The 21,374-nt window shown below is 42.8% G+C and overlaps 2 protein-coding genes across 2 annotated transcripts; one reads left to right on the plus strand and one right to left on the minus strand.

The window, feature by feature from the left end:
• The first annotated feature begins 646 nt into the window (after positions 1–646).
• Positions 647–3,637, plus strand: barhl1a (BarH-like homeobox 1a). Its single transcript, XM_030791910.1, has 3 exons — positions 647–1,058; positions 2,159–2,375; positions 3,343–3,637. Exons 1-3 carry the CDS (start codon positions 647–649, stop codon positions 3,635–3,637), a joined length of 924 nt encoding a protein of 307 aa, XP_030647770.1.
• A 2,760-nt stretch (positions 3,638–6,397) lies between these two features.
• Positions 6,398–21,159, minus strand: ddx31 (DEAD (Asp-Glu-Ala-Asp) box polypeptide 31). Its single transcript, XM_030791757.1, has 20 exons — positions 21,052–21,159; positions 20,583–20,911; positions 20,388–20,463; positions 20,156–20,199; positions 19,983–20,053; positions 19,746–19,810; positions 19,498–19,542; positions 19,218–19,259; positions 19,023–19,087; positions 18,644–18,763; positions 18,357–18,463; positions 17,496–17,719; positions 16,932–17,099; positions 15,348–15,407; positions 13,724–13,774; positions 13,099–13,238; positions 12,835–12,919; positions 12,409–12,520; positions 11,780–11,981; positions 6,398–6,548 (listed from the first exon to the last, which is right to left on the minus strand). Exons 1-20 carry the CDS (start codon positions 21,157–21,159, stop codon positions 6,398–6,400), a joined length of 2,265 nt encoding a protein of 754 aa, XP_030647617.1.
• Positions 21,160–21,374: the final 215 nt, after the last annotated feature.

The following is a 21,374-nucleotide window of genomic DNA, read 5'->3' on the forward strand; positions in this document are numbered from 1 at the left end:
CCTATTAAATTTTTCCGCCGGGTATCTCTTTCCAACCACTGTCCCAAGACAGTCTCGGAGCTTCATCTGTAAACTGAAGGGGGTCTTTCCAGGACTCTGTTAAATCGCCTCTGTATGGACAGGCCACGAGAGAAATCCGTATTCCGATTTATATTTCAATGATCGGCGTCTGAATTCCTATCCTTGGCGGCGTTGCTGGAAGTCAGGGTCAGTGTACCTGTCCTTGGTGCTGAAAATGTCTGTTGGGGTTCTCGGATCTCATTCAAGACCCATAGTTGGTCGAATTACAGCGGAGTTTGTTTAACAAACCGGGCATAACGTCAGACGGACGGTAGAGAGCTACTCAGTTATCTTTCAATTATCTGCGTTCCAGACAACTCGTGTACTTGTGGAAATCGTTGGCAGATTATTTTTTAGGTTTTCAGAGTCGTCACAAAAATGCAGCACAGTCAAAAACAACGAGACGTGGCCAGTTCGTGTTTTTATTAAGTGTTAGAGGAAGAAAATACGTGGATGAACACTTCCTTTTTTGTCCCAAAATATCTCTGGATTTTTTGTCTGGTGCTAGACGGTTAGGAAACGCAAGAAAGTTTAGACCAACAAAGAATCAAATGTTTATTGTTGGAGCCTCCTGCCATTGTTGACTATGGAGATGTCTACCAACGGGACAAGCTTTGGAATTGAATCTTTGCTGTCTCGCAGATCTGCTAGTCCAGCCGTTTCGAAAAGAGACAGTTTAATTGTAGAATGTGGGTCTCCTTCCGGGTCCAGCGCGCGGTCTGATTTGGACAGCGACTGTTCGTCTCCTCCTTCTCCGAGACGGGACTCTGTCGAGGATCCAGTGCAAAACCATGCTCGTAATTTAAGACTAGAATCCCCTCTGCAAATTTCGCAACCACGGACAGTCACGTCGTCCTTTCTGATCAGAGACATTTTGGCGGACTACAAACCTCTCGCTACCTGCGCGCCCTACACCAGCAACGGACAGTCAGGCCAGGATGCTGATGACTACTTGGATAAAATACACAGCAATTCCTCTTCGGATAGTGAATACAGAGGTAAGGCTTAACAGTGTGAATATTTTAAAATAATTGTAAAATGTGAAATATATACAACACATATTGTGCAAAATCATATGAAAGAAACTCTAAATGGTAATACGCAGGGTAGAATTATTGGTGATTTTCTGCTTAAGAATGTCGGTCATTAATTGAACAAATACGAATGTAATTTCAGGCGAAGTTTACTATTGATTTATTTTGAAATTTATTTATTTATTTTATGGTTCACAGGTTAGCTGGTTAATTAAAACGTTATAGGGAAAAATCGCCTGAAATTCGCATGCACAACTCAAAATTAACGGTGTATTAATGTCGTGACAATTACAATAATTACAGTAGGAACAAATAATGCAGTATTAATAGGGATTAGTTGAATATTTCATTGTTGTTGAGCAACTGAATGAATAGCTTACCGGCGGTAAGGAAACGCAAGAGGAAATGGCAAATATGGGTATGACAAATTAATATTTAGGCCTTTTCAATTCAAGGCCCCAGATTCTGGGGAAAAGGTCACGTTGCAATTCATATCAGCAATATGGCAAAGCATTTTAAGGAGGAGCAGGAAAAAGGTTTCAACAATGGAAAGTTGTGTGAGTTCCAATTTGTCGCCTCTGAGCGGTCTACTCCAAAACCTCATGCTATCTGCGGCTTTCAGGGGAGACTTTTTACGTAGATTTGCTTCAATTTGTCCATCTACCAAACAGATTTGCAACCGTGGGTTCTGGTCTGCTCTTCATTACGGACTTATGTACGCTTCTGTGAAGTTGTTTCAGTCTTGCTTGAGTGGTTTACATCCCTTGTGGCTCAATTAAGCGGATTATTGTTCCTTTGTTAGACTTCGATGAGTAATAACACCAAGCCGTCATTTTTTACTCATGGACCGTTTTTTAAACGTCAGATACAACCTACTGTTACTGAAACTTCAAGAATGAACATACGATAGAGAAGAATTTTGTTAAAATTAGTATGACGATAGAGAACAGGTTTAAAGAGAGATTCGGTCGTTATTTACGTAGGCCAGTAATGGATGGATTTGGGGCATTTAAGTTCTTGTTCTTTTACCCTTGTCTTTAAATGATCTGTCTTGGGGGTTTCAGTGAAAGACGAACACGACATCTCGAGCAGCAGGGACACTCCGACGTCTAGGCTGAAGAAGCCAAGAAAAGCGCGAACGGCGTTCACCGATCATCAACTGGCCCAGCTCGAGCGCAGCTTCGAACGTCAGAAGTACCTGAGCGTGCAGGACAGGATGGAGCTGGCGGCCTCCCTCAACCTCACAGATACCCAGGTCAAAACGTGGTATCAGAACCGAAGGTAAACTACAGGGCCCAGCGTCCTTTTTTTGGTCTTTTTTTCTTAATTGCGGGGCTTATAACAAATTACACTGTTACAGTGGAGCCAGTCAATGCGGTCGATATTGAAGATATTTAACTGTTATTTAATTGCATGTCAAAAATGGGCTTAAGACTATTAAGGTAAGATTCTCAGAGTGCAAGGGCGGGTGTGATGGTGTATTGCATCAAAAAGAAACTGCGATAAGGAGGGTGACAAAGATTTCATCTCTGTTTATTTATTTATTTGCTATTCATTATTGTTATTACTGTTATTCATTTTTATTGGTTTTCTTTCTTCTTAAAATAGTCTGAGATACTACCATAAAGCGTTAAAACGTTAAATCCACTTTGCGTCCAAAAGTGATGTGAAAAATTAGATCTGCCAGAAGCTCACAGTTTACTCGCAGTTCGTTAGAAGCGTGAGATGTACTCTAGGCCACATTGCGTTTACTATTTCCGAGGATTCCCCCCCCCCCCCCCCCCCCCCCCCCCCCCCGCGGTCGATTTATAACTGTAAAAGCTAAAACACCAAGGGGAAAAATAACATATTCTGTGTGAAAACACACAGTCAGTTTAAAGTACATGAACTCAACAGACACTGGAGTATGACAATAAACGACTCCATGGCGCATGAATAATTTAACCAACAAGCAGTAATTACACAATTGCCATAATTATTAATTATTCACATGAAAAATGTCTGTGTGCTGAGTGACGATTTGATGGACGACTGTGTGTCTGTGGTCCGGGTGGGATGACGAGACAAATAAGAACTTTCCTTATGGAAAAGTTTCATATCGTTATCTTCGAAGTTTCACCACCATTTAACGTGATCAAAGTTAAAATTCAAAAACACAGACTTGGTACATTTACATGATTTTTTTTAAAAACAAATCGAACTGAATGTAACGACTATATATAAGTAAAAATGTACTTTTTTGCCTAAGGACCAAGTGGAAGCGACAGACTGCAGTGGGGCTGGAGCTGCTTGCTGAGGCGGGAAACTATTCCGCGCTTCAGAGAATGTTTCCATCGCCCTATTTTTATCCTCAAAGCCTGGTGTCCAACTTGGACCCCGGAGCTGGCTTGTACTTGTACCGCGGACCCTCTGCTCCTCCACCACCTCTTCAACGACCCCTTGTGCCAAGACTTCTCCTGCACGGTCTACAGGGAGGTGGCGAGCCTCCGCCGCCTCTCCCATCGCTAGCAGGAGTGCTTCCCAGACCGACACCGCAGCGGTGAGCAGCCTCAGCGGGTTATGGTAACCAAACTGCTCAGGAAAAAGTGGGGATGCCCTTCGGTTGTGGTTAAAGGCGAAACGCTACGCGCAATACAAGACTCTCTGGGTTTACTGCGTGAAACATCACCGCAAGAAGAATGGTCATTATTTATTAAAGTTAATTATAATCTTTTGGACAGACTTATCTGCTACGTGTGACTGGTGAGAAGTTGCAAATTTCAGGATGAAGTGCTGCAGTGTGTTCTTTTTCAGTTTAGGGAGAAGCATGGTAAATAAAGGCCCTCAGAGATCGACATCAAAATAAAAACCGACAGGAAAGGCGAAAGAACTAACATTTTCATCTGTGGACAATAATAATAATGATGATGATGATGATGATAACAACAACAATAATAATAATCATAATAATAACTAATAACAACAACAACAACAACAACCTATTTTGAGAACATCCCACATCTACCGAGTCTGCTATTTCTGTATTATTATTATTGTTATTATTATTATTATTATCATTATTATTATTATTATGTTTTATCTGAAGTCAAATGGTCTGCTTTGTTTCTGATTTCAAGGCCCGTTTGCACAAAAGAACATGGGATAAGAATGTGGAATGTGAAGAATATACTCATAACTTTGTCTGTAAAACTGTTACGTGTTTCTGAGTAGTTTGTTTAAAAAAAGAGGTCTTTTTGTTGCACAACTTGACGCCAAAACCCTTTTCTAAATGCAGGTTGTAAATAAAGTGGAAGTAAACATACAAACATTTTATTTCTAATATCATTTTTAAGCTATGATTGACTTAACTGAATTGCTTGACTATGCTTCATTGATTGAAATGTAGATCGGACGGTCCAGTAGAATAAAAGTAGTTAAGGATTCCCTTAGGTCTCATTAAAACGACACAAAATAACGAAAATGGGAAACGATAAGATATATAAATGCATTTTTATCGAGATTTCATTCGAATGTAAAGCCTTGCTGATTTCTCGTGCACAGACCTCTCAAACTCAGATTTAAAAGGCGTATTTGAATTTGGGTTTTGCATTACTATTCTTAAAAGATTTTCGAATTGACTACGATATAGAATGTATTTATCATTTGTACGATATTGATATATTTTCGTTGAGATATCGGTTATCCTACTTAGCAAAAAGAATAAAAAAAAAAAAACAATAGGGCGGCCGAAGGTTCTTTTCGAAAAACCGTGTGATTTAGATGCATATCAAAGAAGCATACAATTTTACCGTCCAGATAAAATATTACGCCTCAATAACACGACTCAGGGAGACAAGCTATGGCAGTTCCCCACATGAATACCTTTGTTACCACAGGCTAATAGCTTTTTATTGTTTTAATTTGCGATACGGTTAAACAAATCGCTGCGCTGGGTTCGAGCGATATCAGAAAAAAAGCTTCAAATATTTTTTTTTTTTTTTTAAAACTTATTTTACACCAGGCGAACAAATGACACCATTTTTGCATCACCCTTTTAAGTTACATACCAAGTTAAGTGGGCAGTCTTTCAACAATAAAATATTAACAAATCGATCAAATATTAATTTCCCCCGGGAATGGTCGCCTGTTTATTCTGATAGTGTGACTGTGGAAACATAATATTCGTACGAAATTTCTTTAAGTGACGTTCACGAAGTCTTGGCCAAGAGACACCAGCTGGCGTCCGGGCGCCTCAAGACTGTTTCTTCAGACAGCTGGTCAGCGTCAACACTGGTCGCTCAGTTTTTAAGCTGACTGGAGGGGGGAAAGCCACCGTCCATTTATCGCTACCTGGGAAAGAAGAAATTTAAACCAACGAGGGTCTCGAAATGAGCCTTAACTACAGAACAAAAGACTTAAATGGTTTTCAATAACTTGATGCGGGACGTAGGCGACGTTAAGTTCGTCAGATTCGTCGCGTCACCTGCATAAATGCCCCGCCGCGCACATGTTTGTACTTGGGTCGCCTTTGCCCCTCTAGCCATGCCTTTCTTTGTGAATACCCAACATGTAAACAACACCACGACGATTTCAATGTAAAACCCACGTAGCGTGGAGAACACAACATTTTGGACGACTGACAGAGCCACGCCACAACAATTACGGCGCATGTGAGCAGACACAGAAGTTAAATGTTTGACTTCAAGCAACAAAATTTCTACCATCGTGGTATTTTATTAAACCTAAAGGCATTTGAATCACTTTCAAACATTTGATACATTAATGATTTTAAAATAATGTATCCTTATTATACGTGCACAAAATGCGTGTTTCACCTCTGGTTGTAACGGTGCTATCATGCTTTCACAACAATCTCCATGTTATAAAAAACAACAATAAAAAAACAAAACAAAACACGGAATTATATAGCATAAATGTTCATTAAGGAGAACAAAAAAATCCATGCAAGTCGTTTGAAAATAAATCATTTTATGTCCCGTGGCTATAAATATATGTTTCAATTACAATATGTTCAAAAACACAGTTCATTTGCATAAGTTGCTTTTCAAAAAAAGCAGAAATCAAAAGCGCACTGTTACACACGTACGCTCCGCAGCTGATGGAAGTCTGTTTTGTTTTGTTTTGTTTTAAGGACACATCTGGTCACAACAGTAACTCTGCCTGGCTTTGTGTCACGGCAAAAACTGTCCCCTCCAACCTCAGGACATGTGTATACTCATTACTGCGACTATCACGTTTGCTTGTGTTTAGAACTCTGAGTTCAGGTGCTTTTTCTCATTCAGACGATCACCAAACACAGGTCTCTACCCCTCCGTTCTCTCCTGATCCTCTGCGTTAGTTTGCCTGTTTTTCTTCTTCTTTTTCTTCGACTTGAGCCCTTGCCGAAGGCCGCTGGCGTATTCGGAAAGCATGAGGCTGGCCTCTCGCTGTTTGCTGCTTTGCTTCTTGGGTGGTCTGTAAATGAAAAAAGATAAAATCAATTTCACATCCTGTAACTTGCATCTCAGACAAAACTTTTCTACTGAAAACTTTTATACTTGGTGTACCCCCCCACCCCCCACCCCACCAAAAAAGAACTAGAAAGATCTATGTAGCTTGTTAGCATACAAAACAAAAATGTCATCATGACATCTCCAGTGCTGAACAGACTCATAAACCTAAACCTAGAATGCTAACACCAGGGCTAAAAGGGAGGAACCAGTGATGCTAACCTCAAACTGGACTCCAAGTCAGAAGAGAAGAGAAGAGAAGAGAAGAGAAGAGAAGAGAAGAGAAGAGAAGAGAAGAGAAGACCCCAGTGATAGCTGAAAGAGGTTCCCACCCTTGTCAATAACAGGCGTGTAGCTAGCGGCGGGGGCACATGTAAAAACCAGCCAGTGTTTATCTAATCAATAACTCCTGGAGCTTAGGGACCAGTCAGCATACACACACACACACACACACACAGGCCCCCAGGCACAAAGGAGGTGAGGGACCATAGTTATTGATCTGTGGTTTTTAGTATGCGCCCTAGAGAGCCCCCTATAGGAGAAACAATGCATGTGCAGGCATTCTGACAACATTCTCACCAGAGTTAATTTCATCACAATTTAAATGAAGTTAAATTAAATTAAATTAAATATCCGTCAACACATCTGTGGTACCCTTTACCTGAAATAAATTCACATTTCATCCAAACATGGATCAAAACTGAAAATACATACAATACAGCATAAAATGGTAACGCAAAACGGACAAAAATACTCGGTATAGTCTGAAACAGAGGAAAGCTTCATCAAAATTTACACTAGAGGCCTTTGTGGCCATGTGTGTGTGTGTGTTTGTTTATGTGGTTGGGTAATTATTTAGTGTAGGTGTGTTTGTCCGTGCATACGTGTGTGTGTGTGTGTGTGTGTGTGTGTGTGCTTGTGTGTGTGTGTGTGCGTGTGCGTGTTTTTGTTTGAAGTAATCAGCCCATTAGAGAGTTCTTGTCTGGACAGGGGCAGTGTGTGCCTCAGACAGTCGTAATGAAGTCTCAGATGACAAATGACAGCAAAGTCTGTACCTCACACACACCTCACACACACACACACACACACACACCATACAGAGCTGCAGACAGAGAGGTCAAATCACTGACTGACACACACTCCATCATGTCACATAAAAGACATAAAACACAAGCGTTACTGCTCTCTACCACAGCAGGCTTGAGCAAATAGAGATGTCACCTGTCAGAAATGACAGCTGCAGAGTGCGTAAGTGTATGTGTGTGTGAGTGTGTATGTGTGAGATGGCTGCACACCCATTGGGACCAGTCCATTGTTCTGCCCTGTAAGTCTCTGTCACAGGTCCTACAACAAGTCACCTGGCCAATTAACACACACACACACATACACAAACACACACACATGCACTCACACACACATGCACTCACACACACAAACAAACAGACACAGACACAAACACGCACGCACGCACTCACACACACACACACACACACACACACAAACAAACAGACACAGACACAGACACGCACGCACGCACGCACTCACACACACACACACACATACACACACACACACAAACAAACAGACACAAACACGCACGCATGCACAAACACACACATACACACACAGAGCAGAGCTGATGAGAGTGAATAGTATAAATATCCATGTGGGGGTGGAAAATGGTGTAAAGATTTTCCTGAGCTCTAATTGGAGCCAGGGAGTGGGGAAGAGCCATATTAAGTGGCCGCTAAGATTCATAAGATCTAAAACTTTCATCAGGGAAAATGCATGTTAGGTAAAAAAAAAATTCTAATTTTACAAAGAATGGATGTGATCATGGTTTCAGCGCAAATGTTGAGGAGATTTTCTGATGCCTAGGGAGCTTTTGAAGGGAGAGTCAGACAGAGAGAGAGAGAGAGAGAGAGAGAGAGAAACTAAGAAACTAAGAGAGAATGAGGGACAGTATAAGAATATGAGAGAGAGAGAATTCATTCATTCATTTGTGACAATCTAGAGTACTGGGGTCTAAGAGAACACATACAGTAGAGTCAGACACACACATTATAGTTAAACAGCTCACACTGCACAGCTCTAAAACAGCTCACATGGCACAGCCTCTAAAACAGCTCATATTGCACAGCTCTAAAACAGCTCACACGGCACAGCCTCTAAAACAGCTCATACCGCACACCTCTAAAACAGCTCATACCGCACAGCTCTAAAACAGCTCATACCGCACACCTCTAAAACAGCTCATACCGCACAGCTCTAAAACAGCTCATACCGCACAGCTCTAAAACAGCTCATATTGCACAGCTCTAAAACAGCTCATACCACACAGCTCTAAAACAGCTCATACCACGCAGCTCTAAAACAGCTCATACCACGCAGCTCTAAAACAGCTCATACCACGCAGCTCTAAAACAGCTCATACCACGCAGCTCTAAAACAGCTCATACCACACAGCTCTAAACAGCTCATATCATGCAGCTCTAAAACAGCTCACACTGCACAGCTCTAAAACAGCTCACACTGCACAGCTCTAAAACAGCTCACACTGCACACAGCTCTAAAACAGCTTATACCACACAGCTCTAAAACAGCTCACACTGCACAGCTCTAAAACAGCTCACACTGCACACAGCTCTAAAACAGCTCATACCGCACACAGCTCTAAAACAGCTCATACCACGCAGCTCTAAAACAGCTCATACCACGCAGCTCTAAAACAGCTCACACTGCACAGCTCTAAAACAGCTCACACTGCACACAGCTCTAAAACAGCTCATACCACGCAGCTCTAAAACAGCTCATACCACGCAGCTCTAAAACAGCTCACACTGCACAGCTCTAAAACGGCTCACACTGCACACAGCTCTAAAACAGCTCATACCGCACAGCTCTAAAACAGCTCATACCGCACTGCTCTAAAACAGCTCACACTGCACACAGCTCTAAAACAGCTCATACCACACAGCTCTAAAACAGCTCATACCACACAGCTCTAAAACAGCTCATACCGCACAGCCTCTAAAACAGCTCACACTGCACACAGCTCTAAAACAGCTCATACCACGCAGCTCTAAAACAGCTCATACCACGCAGCTCTAAAACAGCTCACACTGCACACAGCTCTAAAACAGCTCATACCACACAGCTCTAAAACAGCTCACACTGCACACAGCTCTAAAACAGCTCACACTGCACACAGCTCTAAAACAGCTCATACCACACAGCTCTAAAACAGCTCACACTGCACACAGCTCTAAAACAGCTCATACCACACAGCTCTAAAACAGCTCATACCACACAGCTCTAAAACAGCTCATACCACACAGCTCTAAAACAGCTCATACCGCACAGCTCTAAAACAGCTCACACTGCACACAGCTCTAAAACAGCTCACACCGCACAGCTCTAAAACAGCTCACACCGCACAGCTCTAAAACAGTGTGAGATTACACCTGACTCCATTTCATTACTGCATGTCGAAGACCCTGTATAGAGGCTTTCAAGACGGTTTTCACACAAAAGGTTGTGTACCAGGAAAAACTGGATGAAACAGAGAGTGAGAGAGAGAGAGAGAGAGAGAGAGAGAGAGCGGGTGGGGGGGGGGGGGGGTGGAACAAAGAGCTCAAAAGGACCTAGAAACCCAGAACATCAAGAAGAACTGAGAGAATAAAAATCTCTTGAAATACATCTAAATCCAGTGACAGGAATTCAAAAGGGCTACAAGAAAATGGTACTTTCAGTCTGACAAGTACACTGTAGGATTTCTGTGGCATGTTGCTTGAAGGCAATGTTTTGAACACGCTAAGACGCACATACACACACAAACAAACACATACGTGATTATGCATGCAGAGTTAGAAATCGTCACCATGGCGATGTTCTAATGTATGGTGTGCTACACTACATTCTTTTCAGCCAGTCTTTTTTCCAAACTGCTTTATTTACAAGAAGAAGGTACACAAATGCCAAATGACGTTTTTTTCCCTCTCTAGCTTCATACATATTCAATTTGAATACAGTTTTCATTCGTCAGCCTATTTGTACGTGTTTATCTTAGTCCTGCGAAGAGTCAGCAAACTCAATTTACAGTAGCCTGCATACCTGCCGGATCAAATTCTGGCCTCGCTTCACGAGTTGGCGGTCGCTAGGCTAACCATGCTAATTAGTGTACACAAACATGGTCCTCCTGCTGTGCTGATTATCCCCCCGCCTTCAGACACACACACACACACACACACACACACACACACACAGACACAGACACAGACACAGACACACACATGAGCGTGAGGGCCAGTCTGAACACGGTCAGAGGTAAACCTGAACAGGATTGCGGTTTAAAAGGTTGAGGTCTGTTCACTGACCACTAATGACCAGATCAAGCGTCCAACACCATCGCCTAGCAACCACGCGTGGTCTCCTCCACCACTCACGCTCTTCATGTCCACGGTTAATCGCTGCCCACCTGCGTATGCTAACTGACCTCCACTAACTCTTAAATCCCCATGCCTGGAGGAGTGTTAGGCATCACCCGCGTTTGGCAAACGGTAAGGTCGAACAGTTAGAGGGTGGGGGGTAAAAAGGCAGGAAACCCAGAAGACGATTGGACGGACACACAGCAGGCAGGGAATTCAAAGAGAAGGAAGGATTTTGGGAGTGGCACACACGCAGAGAGAAAAAAGAAGGATGAGGTGCCTGAGGAAAAGGGCAGGTGACAGTTTAGATGTTAAAGAAAGAGTAAGGGTGATATTTTTCACACTTATTTCACGCTGAGCAAATGAGGGGATGCTGTTCGGAACCCTCCAAAATCCGTAACCTGGCAACAGGCAAGTCAATCACCAACAGTCAAACTTACACACAACACACAGCTGAGGCAAAAAGATCTGACAGAACACACTTCACCTTCTCTAGTTTTCAAAGAGGGAAATCTGTAGCAAATCGAATCATCTCAATAACTTCAGAATTTTTTTTTTTTCCAAAGAGGAATGATCTTCAAACAAACAACTTAAGAAAACCGCCAACAAACTTTGGAAAACACACAGACTTCTAAACAAGCCCAATAAAACTCCAACGTCACACTAAGCCGGAACAAAAAGCTCAGAATCACTTTTTTTTTTCTAAGGCCAAACATGTCCTGCCAAACCCACACCAAAAAAAAAAATGTTCCGTCCAGGTTTTCCCCACCTCTTCTCCTTGTCCTTGGCCTTGTTCTTGTCTTTCTTGCCGGCCCTGGGGTTGGCGGTGGCGGTGGCGGAGGCCAGGCCCCCGGGGGCGTCCCTCAGGCCAAAACTCTTAGCCGTGTGCCCAAGGTGCAGCCCCCGGATGTGGAAGATGTGTTTCATACTGGAGGGGTAGGTGGTGTAGGCCCTAAGAAACGACTGCAGAGCTGAAGGGGGGGGAAAAAAAAAAGGGGGGAGAGAAAGAGAGAAAGAAAGAGAGGATAAGAAACGAAAGAGACAGAGGTGGGGACTGTCAGAATTTCTGCTTAAGATGGAAAATTATATGATTTTTCTTTCTTTTTTTTTTAAATTTATTTTCAATTGTTTTTGTTTCCAGAAGGTAAGCGATGGCAGTGGCGCAAAAAGGTTGGTTTGATAAAGTCGGACGCAAACTGACGGACGTCAAATTTTTGTCATTATTGTACTGCCCGTACGTTCAAAAAGACGAAACATGGGCGTATATCAAAAGATTTCAGAGGTCTATCATTACCTATAAAGAACAAGCCACTCTGAGAAACAACTTCTACACTACAACACACAGGCGGTGAATGTGTGTGTGTGAACGCCGCCTGTTCCGTTACACACTGGACACACCTTTCTTGGCACTCTGCACCGCCTCTTGGTTGGCATGAACGAAGTTTTCAAATTCTGTCTGGAGAACGGTGGCTCTCTCACGCACTTCCTGTTCGCTAGGACCTGAGGATTTCTACGAACACACACATACACATACATAAATACACAAATACACCCAAACACATATAAATACACAAACACATACAAAGCAAGCATGCACATGCTTGTAACTAGCAGTCCTCCAATGTCTTCCAATTAATAAACATCACAATAAAATTTACTTTTTACTGGCCAAAAAATGACTGTTTGACTGATATATGGCTATCCTCTTAAATATATATAATATATCTAATCAAAAACGTTAAATATTCATGATTCAGGCAAATGAGATGTAATTCTACAGCCAATCACATAGTCATATGCAAATGAGGCAGACAGGGGGTTTACCTTATTGTTCCATTTCCCTCGTCCCTTGAAACGTGGATCTTGCATCAGAGTGGCCAAAATGCTCTGCATTTTCATTTCTGCCAAACTACAATAGCCACAACAACAAACAGGCTAATTATTATGGAATTGTTTCACCTAAACAAATCAACTCAATAAATTAGCCAGCACTAAGAATTGAACATTTTTAGGACTATATTCGATAGCTCTGAAAACAACGGTTTAATATGATGTAGTGAGACAGCATTCAGATGTCAGTCAACGAACCTGATGTTGTGACTGGCTAGGACATCTATGTAGGAGGTCTCTGAGGGAGTGAGGAAGAGGAGGCTGCTGCCCGTGGTTCCGATACGGGCTGTTCGGCCGACTCGATGCACGTATTCCTCGGCTGATATTGGTGGATTATACTACAATAACATAAGAATGAACACAAAACTGGGTTTAATTAGAGCTCGCAACATTGACAATAACAACAACAACAATAATTATTATTATTGTTATTTCATTAGTACTATTATCATCACTATCATCAATTACTTGAAACTGTAGAGTAACTGCCTCACACACAAGTGAAAGCCAAAAGTGAAAAATGTTCACTGCTCCTTAAGACCTGTTGCGTTTTTATTTCTATGAAAAATTAAGCACTAAAAGATCCCAAAGGTCAATATCTTTTGATAACATAACAATAATTCAACTTGATTCTAACAGTACATGATATTCAAGCCCTTCACTCCACAAGTTCTGCTGGATTTTGTTTTTTTGACCAACCCACTACATACCTCTGATTGGCTGGGGAAAAGCACTCACCTATTTCATTGGTAGAGATGAGTTCTATTATAATCTATATAACTTTTTATGTGGATTCCATGACTTCATACATCAGAAATCTCACCTGTACTATCCATGTGACCTGAGGCAAGTCTAAACCACGAGCTGCAACATCCTTGAGAGAGAAAGAGACAGAGAGAGAGAGAGAGACAGAGAGAGAGAGATGGGAATTCAGAAACTTTACGAAACACCACGGCAACTTTACAAACTCAGCACTACAATAATCGGGACCATGCTGCCATTTGGAGGGAAATGCAGAACTCAAAAAGTGAATCTCAACTGGTTTAGGGGTTTAAGTGTTCCACTGGAAACTGGGTTCCAGGACTCAAACTGATTAGAGAGCGAAAGCGTCAGGGAAGCGTCAGACCGAGGGAAAAGACACTTCGCCTTCTAGAAAAAAAGTTTTGAAAATCCCCGGTTCTTCCGAGTCCTAGGCCGTCTAAATCTCTTTATTAATATTTGCTGGACGGCGGGGAAGTTAAGCTGGGGGTTTTAAGCGCCGTTTTGGAAGCGCCCCCGATGGACATCCCATCGTTCAGTGCCACGCCAGACTCCACCGAAGATAAACGCCAAGGCCGCGCGATGCCAGCCTGTCGACCATACTCAGTCCACTCATTTATTCTGAGAACGAGCGTTTGGGGGGGGGGGTTTGCTCGGAGGAGAGGAGAAACGGGGGATGGGCGGAGGGAAAAAAGAAGAACCTTTTTCCTCAAACTTTCCTCAAATGGCAAACGAGAGTAAAAAGGTGGATAAATTTAGAGGCAGAATTTTAAACGACCTCAGAACGAATAAAGGGTTTTTTTTTTTTTTGGAGTTGTGAAAATCTCTGTTAGTTATTGTAGACCGTGGAGAAAAAGATAGCCGAGAGCCTGGCTTTTTAAATCATTCTGTTTGAACAACACGAGCTACGCAGCCTGACCTAGAAAATCCTTTAACTCAAATGTACCATTTTTTAGCTTTTGAACTACCCGTGACACGGCGGACGCTGATTGGTTGATATTCGCTGTTCGGCAATCGCAGGTTGGGTCCTCCATTGTTCTCAAGCACAAACTGATCTGCTTAGCCTTTGGCGAAAGACGTGACTGCATCTGGCTCAAGAAGATTACGGAAGAGTGACAGGGCCCGAGTGCCAGGGAAGCGATGTGCTCACTGTGCAACCTTTTCCATGTCGTGAACGAGCGCAGGGCTGCAGTGAAGCCCTCGTCTGTCAGGCTTCATGGCCTGAGGGGCCAGGCACACAGATGCCAAGGCAACCAGAGGACTAAACCTGTCCCCTAGGACCTGCTGGCCTTTCTGCCCACAGCTGGGCCAGAGAGAGGGATTAAAAGAGAGAGAAAGACATAAAGAAAGAGAAAGACGCTACAAGAGAAAGAGAGAAAGAAGAATGAAGGAAAGAAAGACAGAAGGAAAGAGAGAAAGAAAGGGAGAAAAAAAGAAAGGAAGAAAGGAAAGACAGAGAGGAAGAAAGAAAGAAAGAGAGGAGGAAAGAGAGAAAGAAAGACAAAACAAGAGAGAAAAAGTAGAAAAAGAAAGAAAGAGAAAAAACAAATGAAGAAAGGAAAGACAGAGAAAGAAAAAGAGAGACAGACAAAGCCAGCGAGGAAAAAGAGAGAAAAAAGAGAGAAAGAAAGAAAGAAAGAAAGAAAGAAAGAAAGAAGACAAGCTTTTGTGATATTGTGAGGACATACCGTGCAGAGAAGAATTCCACTTTTGCACTGAGAGAATTCCTGAAACACTTCGGTTCTTTCCTGTGGACAACAGCGGAGTGTTAATAGCTGTGACACTGTCGGTTTTCTCCACCAAAAGGTGAACTTATTGTTGGGAGATTTTCAAAAGCAAAAGGGGAATTCATCTTAGGAAACGCACTTTGAAAATGAAGGAAACCAAATAAAAAAACTACAAAGTTTCAACAATCTGTTAAATATCACGGGGCATCTGGGCTGACTTTTCAAAAGTCTGATCCTATTAGTCAAAAATTGAATTGGCAACTCGAAACACCAAACGAAAACAGCTAAACAGGCACGGGGAAGAGGACCTAAAGAAAGGAGAGAGAAAAACAGATCACGGATGAGTGGACAGACTGAGATATGGATGTAGATTCTTTTCCCTTTCACTCCACGTCAAACGCAATCTGTTCGCTCTTCTCCAACAGATGTGTGTCTGCGGTAGCCCTCTGCAGCAGAGGACACAGGCAGGGGAGGGGCAGGGGAGGGGCTGGTCTGTGCCGTCCAATCACCAAACACATCCATAACAATACAGGCAAAGCCTGGGACTGGACTCAGGTCTCTTAGGGTCCTGGTGAGTGTCTGTGTGAGTAAGTGAAAGAGTGTGTGTCCGTTTATATACGTTAGCGTGTGTGTGTGTGTGTGTGTGTGTGTGTGTGTGTGAGAGTGTGTGTGTGTTTGTGTGAGAGTGTCTATGTATCTGTGAGTGAGAGTGCAGATGTGTGTGTGTGTGTGTGTGTGTTTGTGTGAGAGTGTCTATGTATCTGTGAGTGAGAGTGCAGATGTGTGTGTGTGTGTGTGTGTGTGTGTGTGTGTGTGTGTGTGTGTGTGTGTGTGTGTGTGTATGGCAGGGTAGGAGTGTGCGTGTGTGTGAGTGTGTGCATGAATGACAGCAGAGGTTTGTGTAAGTGTGCTAATACATATGTGTGCGAGTGTGTGTGTGTGTGTGTGCGTGTGTATGTATGCGTGTGTGTGTGTGAGCAGGAGCTTGTGCATGTGTGCAAATATATATGTGTGTGTGTGTGTGTGTGTGTGTGTGTGTGTGTGTGTGTGTGTGTGTGTGTGTGCGTGAGTGTATAGAGCATGTTGCGTGCCAGCCGTCAGCGTGTCAGGGCCCTAACATGCCATATGGGGAGACGGGTTCACGTCCATTACTCTTTGGGTGAGGGCACAAGTGGGCACTGGGTTAGCTCTGTGTCCCCTGGCACTGCCAAAGGGGCACCAGCTGGGCACAGAGAGGCAAGCTCTCACCAGTCAAACCTGTCCCAACCAGTCACATCAGCTACTGGTGTCACTGGGTATAATGATGTAGTGACATGCCAACACAGAAACAGAAACAGAAACAATGCGACAAAAAAAAGGGTTTTTGTTTGTTTTAAATTGTCTGTTTTTTCTCTGTTGATATACACTGTCTGTTCCATTGGCTTTGATAGCAGGGCTTAAAGATTCTAACTGCTAGTTATCTTACACCTGGAAACAGTTGGACAATATGATGAGTTTCTACTCCCAATGCATCATCTAGCTATTATTAGTTGAGAGACGTCTTACTTCTTGTTTCATGTTGCCATGGAGTTTGAGGAAGTTGAGTGACGGATGGTGCTGGGGCGGGGCTTGGTCGTCCTTCTTGTCCAATAGGACGGCGTTGAAGAGCGTGAACAGAAACTCCACAGCCTCACAGCTGGAGACGAACACGATGAGCTTCTGTCCCTTCTCAAACTGCCATCAGAAGAAAACAACCCAAAGAAAAAACAGTCGGAACAGAGGGATCCACAGAATAACAAGGAAAGCTGTCTTTAATAATTATCAGTTTAATCGTTCTTATCACAAGTGTTTTTCTTCCTCTTCTTATTTTTACCCCGCTCTCTTTTCTCTCCCCTGTTTGGAATCTCCATTTAACCGTAAAAGCCTTAATCTACTGCTCCAAACCACATTCACCGCAGTGCAGGTAAATGGGGCTACCACACACTGCTTGATGTTGTTCATGACGTCTCACAAACACAGCTCCGTTCTCACTCTACACCTGGTCTCACACAAACGCACACACACACACTCACACACACACACGCATGCTGTTCTTGCCTTACACCTGGTCACACACAGCCCTGTTCTCACCTTGCACCTGGCCAGGATGAAGGCGGACAGGCAGACCAGACGCAGTTTGCTGGGAACGACCACCACATGCTGGTGTAAACCCTCTGGCACGGCGTAGCTGGACGTCAGGCTCTGATTGGCTGTCTGAGGAGTAGATTCCACAGTCTCTTCTGGTTCCTCAGAGTTCTCTGAAACCTGGATACTCACTGGGTCCTTCATGCTAATGGCAGCCAATCGGGACAAACCTGTAATAGACGTGGAGTAATAACAGATGGAGTAATAACAGATATGACAGAAAGTTTATTGAGAGCGTGCCAACGACAAACCTAATGCTTGAAGGTATTTACTTAGCGTTACAGATATTTTGTCTTCATTCTAAGAATAATTATTTGGTGTCTGTTGCAATGGGGGTTTAAGATGTGAAATTAAGACAATAAATATATCATCAATTTCTGAGAACAGGTTAAAGGTCAACTACATCCAGAGAAAAAAAAATCACATTTCAATATTGCAAACTGTTGTCCCTCAATATTTGGATAGCTCTCTTCCATTTTGTACATATGACAATTTAATCAGCTCATTAAAGAAAACCAACAGAAAACTACATTAAAGGGAAAGCTACATTAAAGGCTCTCACAGACACAGAGATGGAGAGAGCTCTGAGGTGAATGTTAACTGTGTTCTCTGTGTTGTTCTGAGTTCTCTGTGCGGGTCTTACCCACTATGCGTGTATTAACTGTGTTCTCTGTGTGGGTCTTTCCCTCTGTGGGTGTGTTAATTGTGTTCTCTGTGTTGTTCTGAGTTCTCTGTGCGGGTCTTTCCCTCTGTGAGTGTGTTAATTGTGTTCTCTGTGTTGTTCTGAGTTCTCTGTGCAGGTCTTACCCTCTGTGAGTGTCGCAGAAAGCAACACATTCTGTCTGGCTGGCCCGTCATTGTTTAAAGCGTTTAATATCACAGTCAGGTCCTTCTCAAAACCCAGGTCCAGAATCCTGATAAGCCACAGAAAGAGAGAGAGAGAGAGAGAGAGAGAGCGAGAGAAAGAGATGGAAGGCATTTCAGAGGCTGTTTATATAATACAGAGAGATGGAGAGAGAGAGTAAGACAGAGGAGAAAAAGACAGAGAGAAAAAGTAAGACAGCAGCAGTAAAGTATGGGGTCCATGCACTGACCTGTCGGCCTCGTCCAGAATGAGCCAGCGCACGGCACTGAAGGCGATGCTCAGAGTGTTTTTAATATGGTCCACCAGACGCCCAGGGGTACTGATCAGAATATTAATGCCCTTCCTCAACCTGGAAAAAAAAAAAACCCCAAACAAACAAAAATTACACACTCATATGCACACAAACACACCCACACACGCACACACGCACACACACACACACACACACACAGACAAAAGGATTTCAACCATACTTATTTGATTTTTGTAACAGTTTACGAAACTTTATGTTTTCAGGAGCGAACAGCCCAGCGGAGTTTTACCACACATTGTGAGTTTTGGTGAGTTATGTTAATAGAGTTATTGCTCTGAAAGAGTGAAAGAGTCACCTGGCTTTCTCCGCTTTCCTCTTCTCCCCGCCCATCAGGACGCCCGGCACTATCCACGTAAAGGGCTGAGAGGAGAGAGGGAGGGAGAAACAGAGGGAGAGGGCAGCGTGAGGAATGGAGAGAACACGGAACAGAAAACCGGAGGAATAAAGATTTCATGGCACAGGGTAATTCAGCTTATGTAAATCCTTTTACCTTGAGAAGTTTCTGGAAGATCTGGAAACTCTGCTGAGCAAGCTGAAGGCGGGGGGAAGGGGGAGGGGGAGGTGGTTATGATGAATCAGCAGAAGTATAAAAAAAAATATACAAGCACAAGAAAGCTCACTCCAAATGAATTTTATCTCAATTACGTAAAGAGTTTCCGAGAAGAGACTGATTCAGATTAAATTTAGGAGAGTTTTGCATTGTTCTGTCTCTGGGGGAACTGAGTAAGGAAACAACGGAGTGATTAAAACTGAATGAGACGATAACATACTTCTCTAGTCGGCACAACAATAACTGCCAAAGGACCATCTGACCTCTGTAATCAAAATGAACAACAACAACAACGGAGAAACAAAGACATTAACAAACAAAACCCTTCAGTGAGCCAGTGTAACCTCACTCATAAATACATTACACTGTTTAAAAACCTGTTTCACCAAATGGCTTAGATTGTGAAATTACATTTCGAAAGGTACGCAAGGCTCCACAGGAAAACAATTAATCCATAGACAAAATCACCTTTATTTTGGGCTGCACTGCTTGTAAAGACTGTACCAGTGGAATCCCATAGGCCAGTGTTTTCCCTGAGTCATCCAGAACAGAGAGGAGCACACATCACACATTGTCTTCTTACTAGATTTCATATACAACACATAGGCTCTATATATCTTGTCCAGGAATTACCAATCATGGGCTAGAATTCATTAAAGAACAAACTGATTCTGAAAGCTAGTGTTCTGTCCAGTTCTGACTTACCAGACCCGGTCTGGGAGCGGACCACGGCATCTCGTCCAGACAGGAGAACGGGAATGGTCTTCTTCTGAACGCTGGAGACAAGAAACGGAACACGTGTGTGAGAAGAGAGGGAAGCCCGTAGGAGAATTATCGGAGAAACTTCCAGAACTATCCGACGACAATAAAACTCTTACCTGGTCATGCTGCTTATGTTCAAAACTTTGTTTAGAGTCGACACCTGTAAAAGCAAGGTAAAAAAACCCATCAACATTTCTGTTGATAAATGAGATATAACTTAGCCCCACTCTATGTAACTCAAACACAAAACATCTCAATTTACGAATAAGATAATATTTGATCAATGCTCGATAACATTTAACAAGGATTAAAATTAGGTTTTGTTCTTACACAGTGTCAGTCACTTACCAAGTGAGGATGTAGGTCCAACTCTTCAAAGGAGTTACCTGTGAAAACTTTCTCCTTCACTTTAGTCACTGCAGGGCTGGAATCAGTGCCAGAGGGTGGAGTGTAGAATCGTACAAAAGCAAACATAAACAAATCTTAGAAGTCCATCTTCATTATCCCTTTAATGTCCTGTTACCTAATGAATCAGTGATCTACCTTTGGACGTCTGGAATGTCGGGATTGTTTCTAAAGAGCGATGACGTTTTGATGAACGGTCGCTCCTGGCCTCGCTGTTCTTCTGTGTGTTTCTTTGAAAATGTTTTCGTCTTTGCTGACGATTTTGTGACAGGTTTTTCTGTTTCGTCCCCACTATCCCCAGACGGCTTGTGGCCACTCTTTAGGGGAGACGTCTGAGCTCTCTGGGATTTGGGGCTTTGCTCCGAAGACTGGTTATCTGGACCAGAATGGTTAAACTTCTTTTGCTTAGTTGGGGTGCCTTCCTGCGTTGCAAAGACAGCTTTCCGTTTAGCAGTGTCTTTCTTTTTCTAAAGTGACGACAAACGACAACAGCGAGTTACATTAACACACAAATAAAAGAACAATTTCCGACAACTAATACTTTTCAAAGACACGAGTGCGATTAGAAACGGACGGAGTGTCTGAACAAAAAGCAGAATGTACTTACTGCCCATTTCTCCCGTCCTGAGAGAGATTTGTGGGGTCTATTCAGGGAGTTGAACGTTGGTGTTATAGGATTTGTAGAGATGTTTAACATCAGCATGTCCTCGGCCATGGTGCCAACGTCCTGAAGTCTCCAACTGCCTTTAAAATTTGCATTGAACGTATGACTTGCAGTGCCAATACTACATTTCATTTCAAAGCTAATGACAAGTTTCGTACTAGCCAAATACCATCACGGATATGGCATATTATTTAACGTTACCGCTTTCAAATGAAAAAACAGTATGTCTTTAAAATGCCCAGAAGTAAATATATGAAACCATCCTT

Source organism: Chanos chanos, chromosome 14 (genome assembly GCF_902362185.1).
Source record: "Chanos chanos chromosome 14, fChaCha1.1, whole genome shotgun sequence".
In the NCBI taxonomy this organism is placed as follows: Eukaryota; Metazoa; Chordata; class Actinopteri; order Gonorynchiformes; family Chanidae; genus Chanos; species Chanos chanos.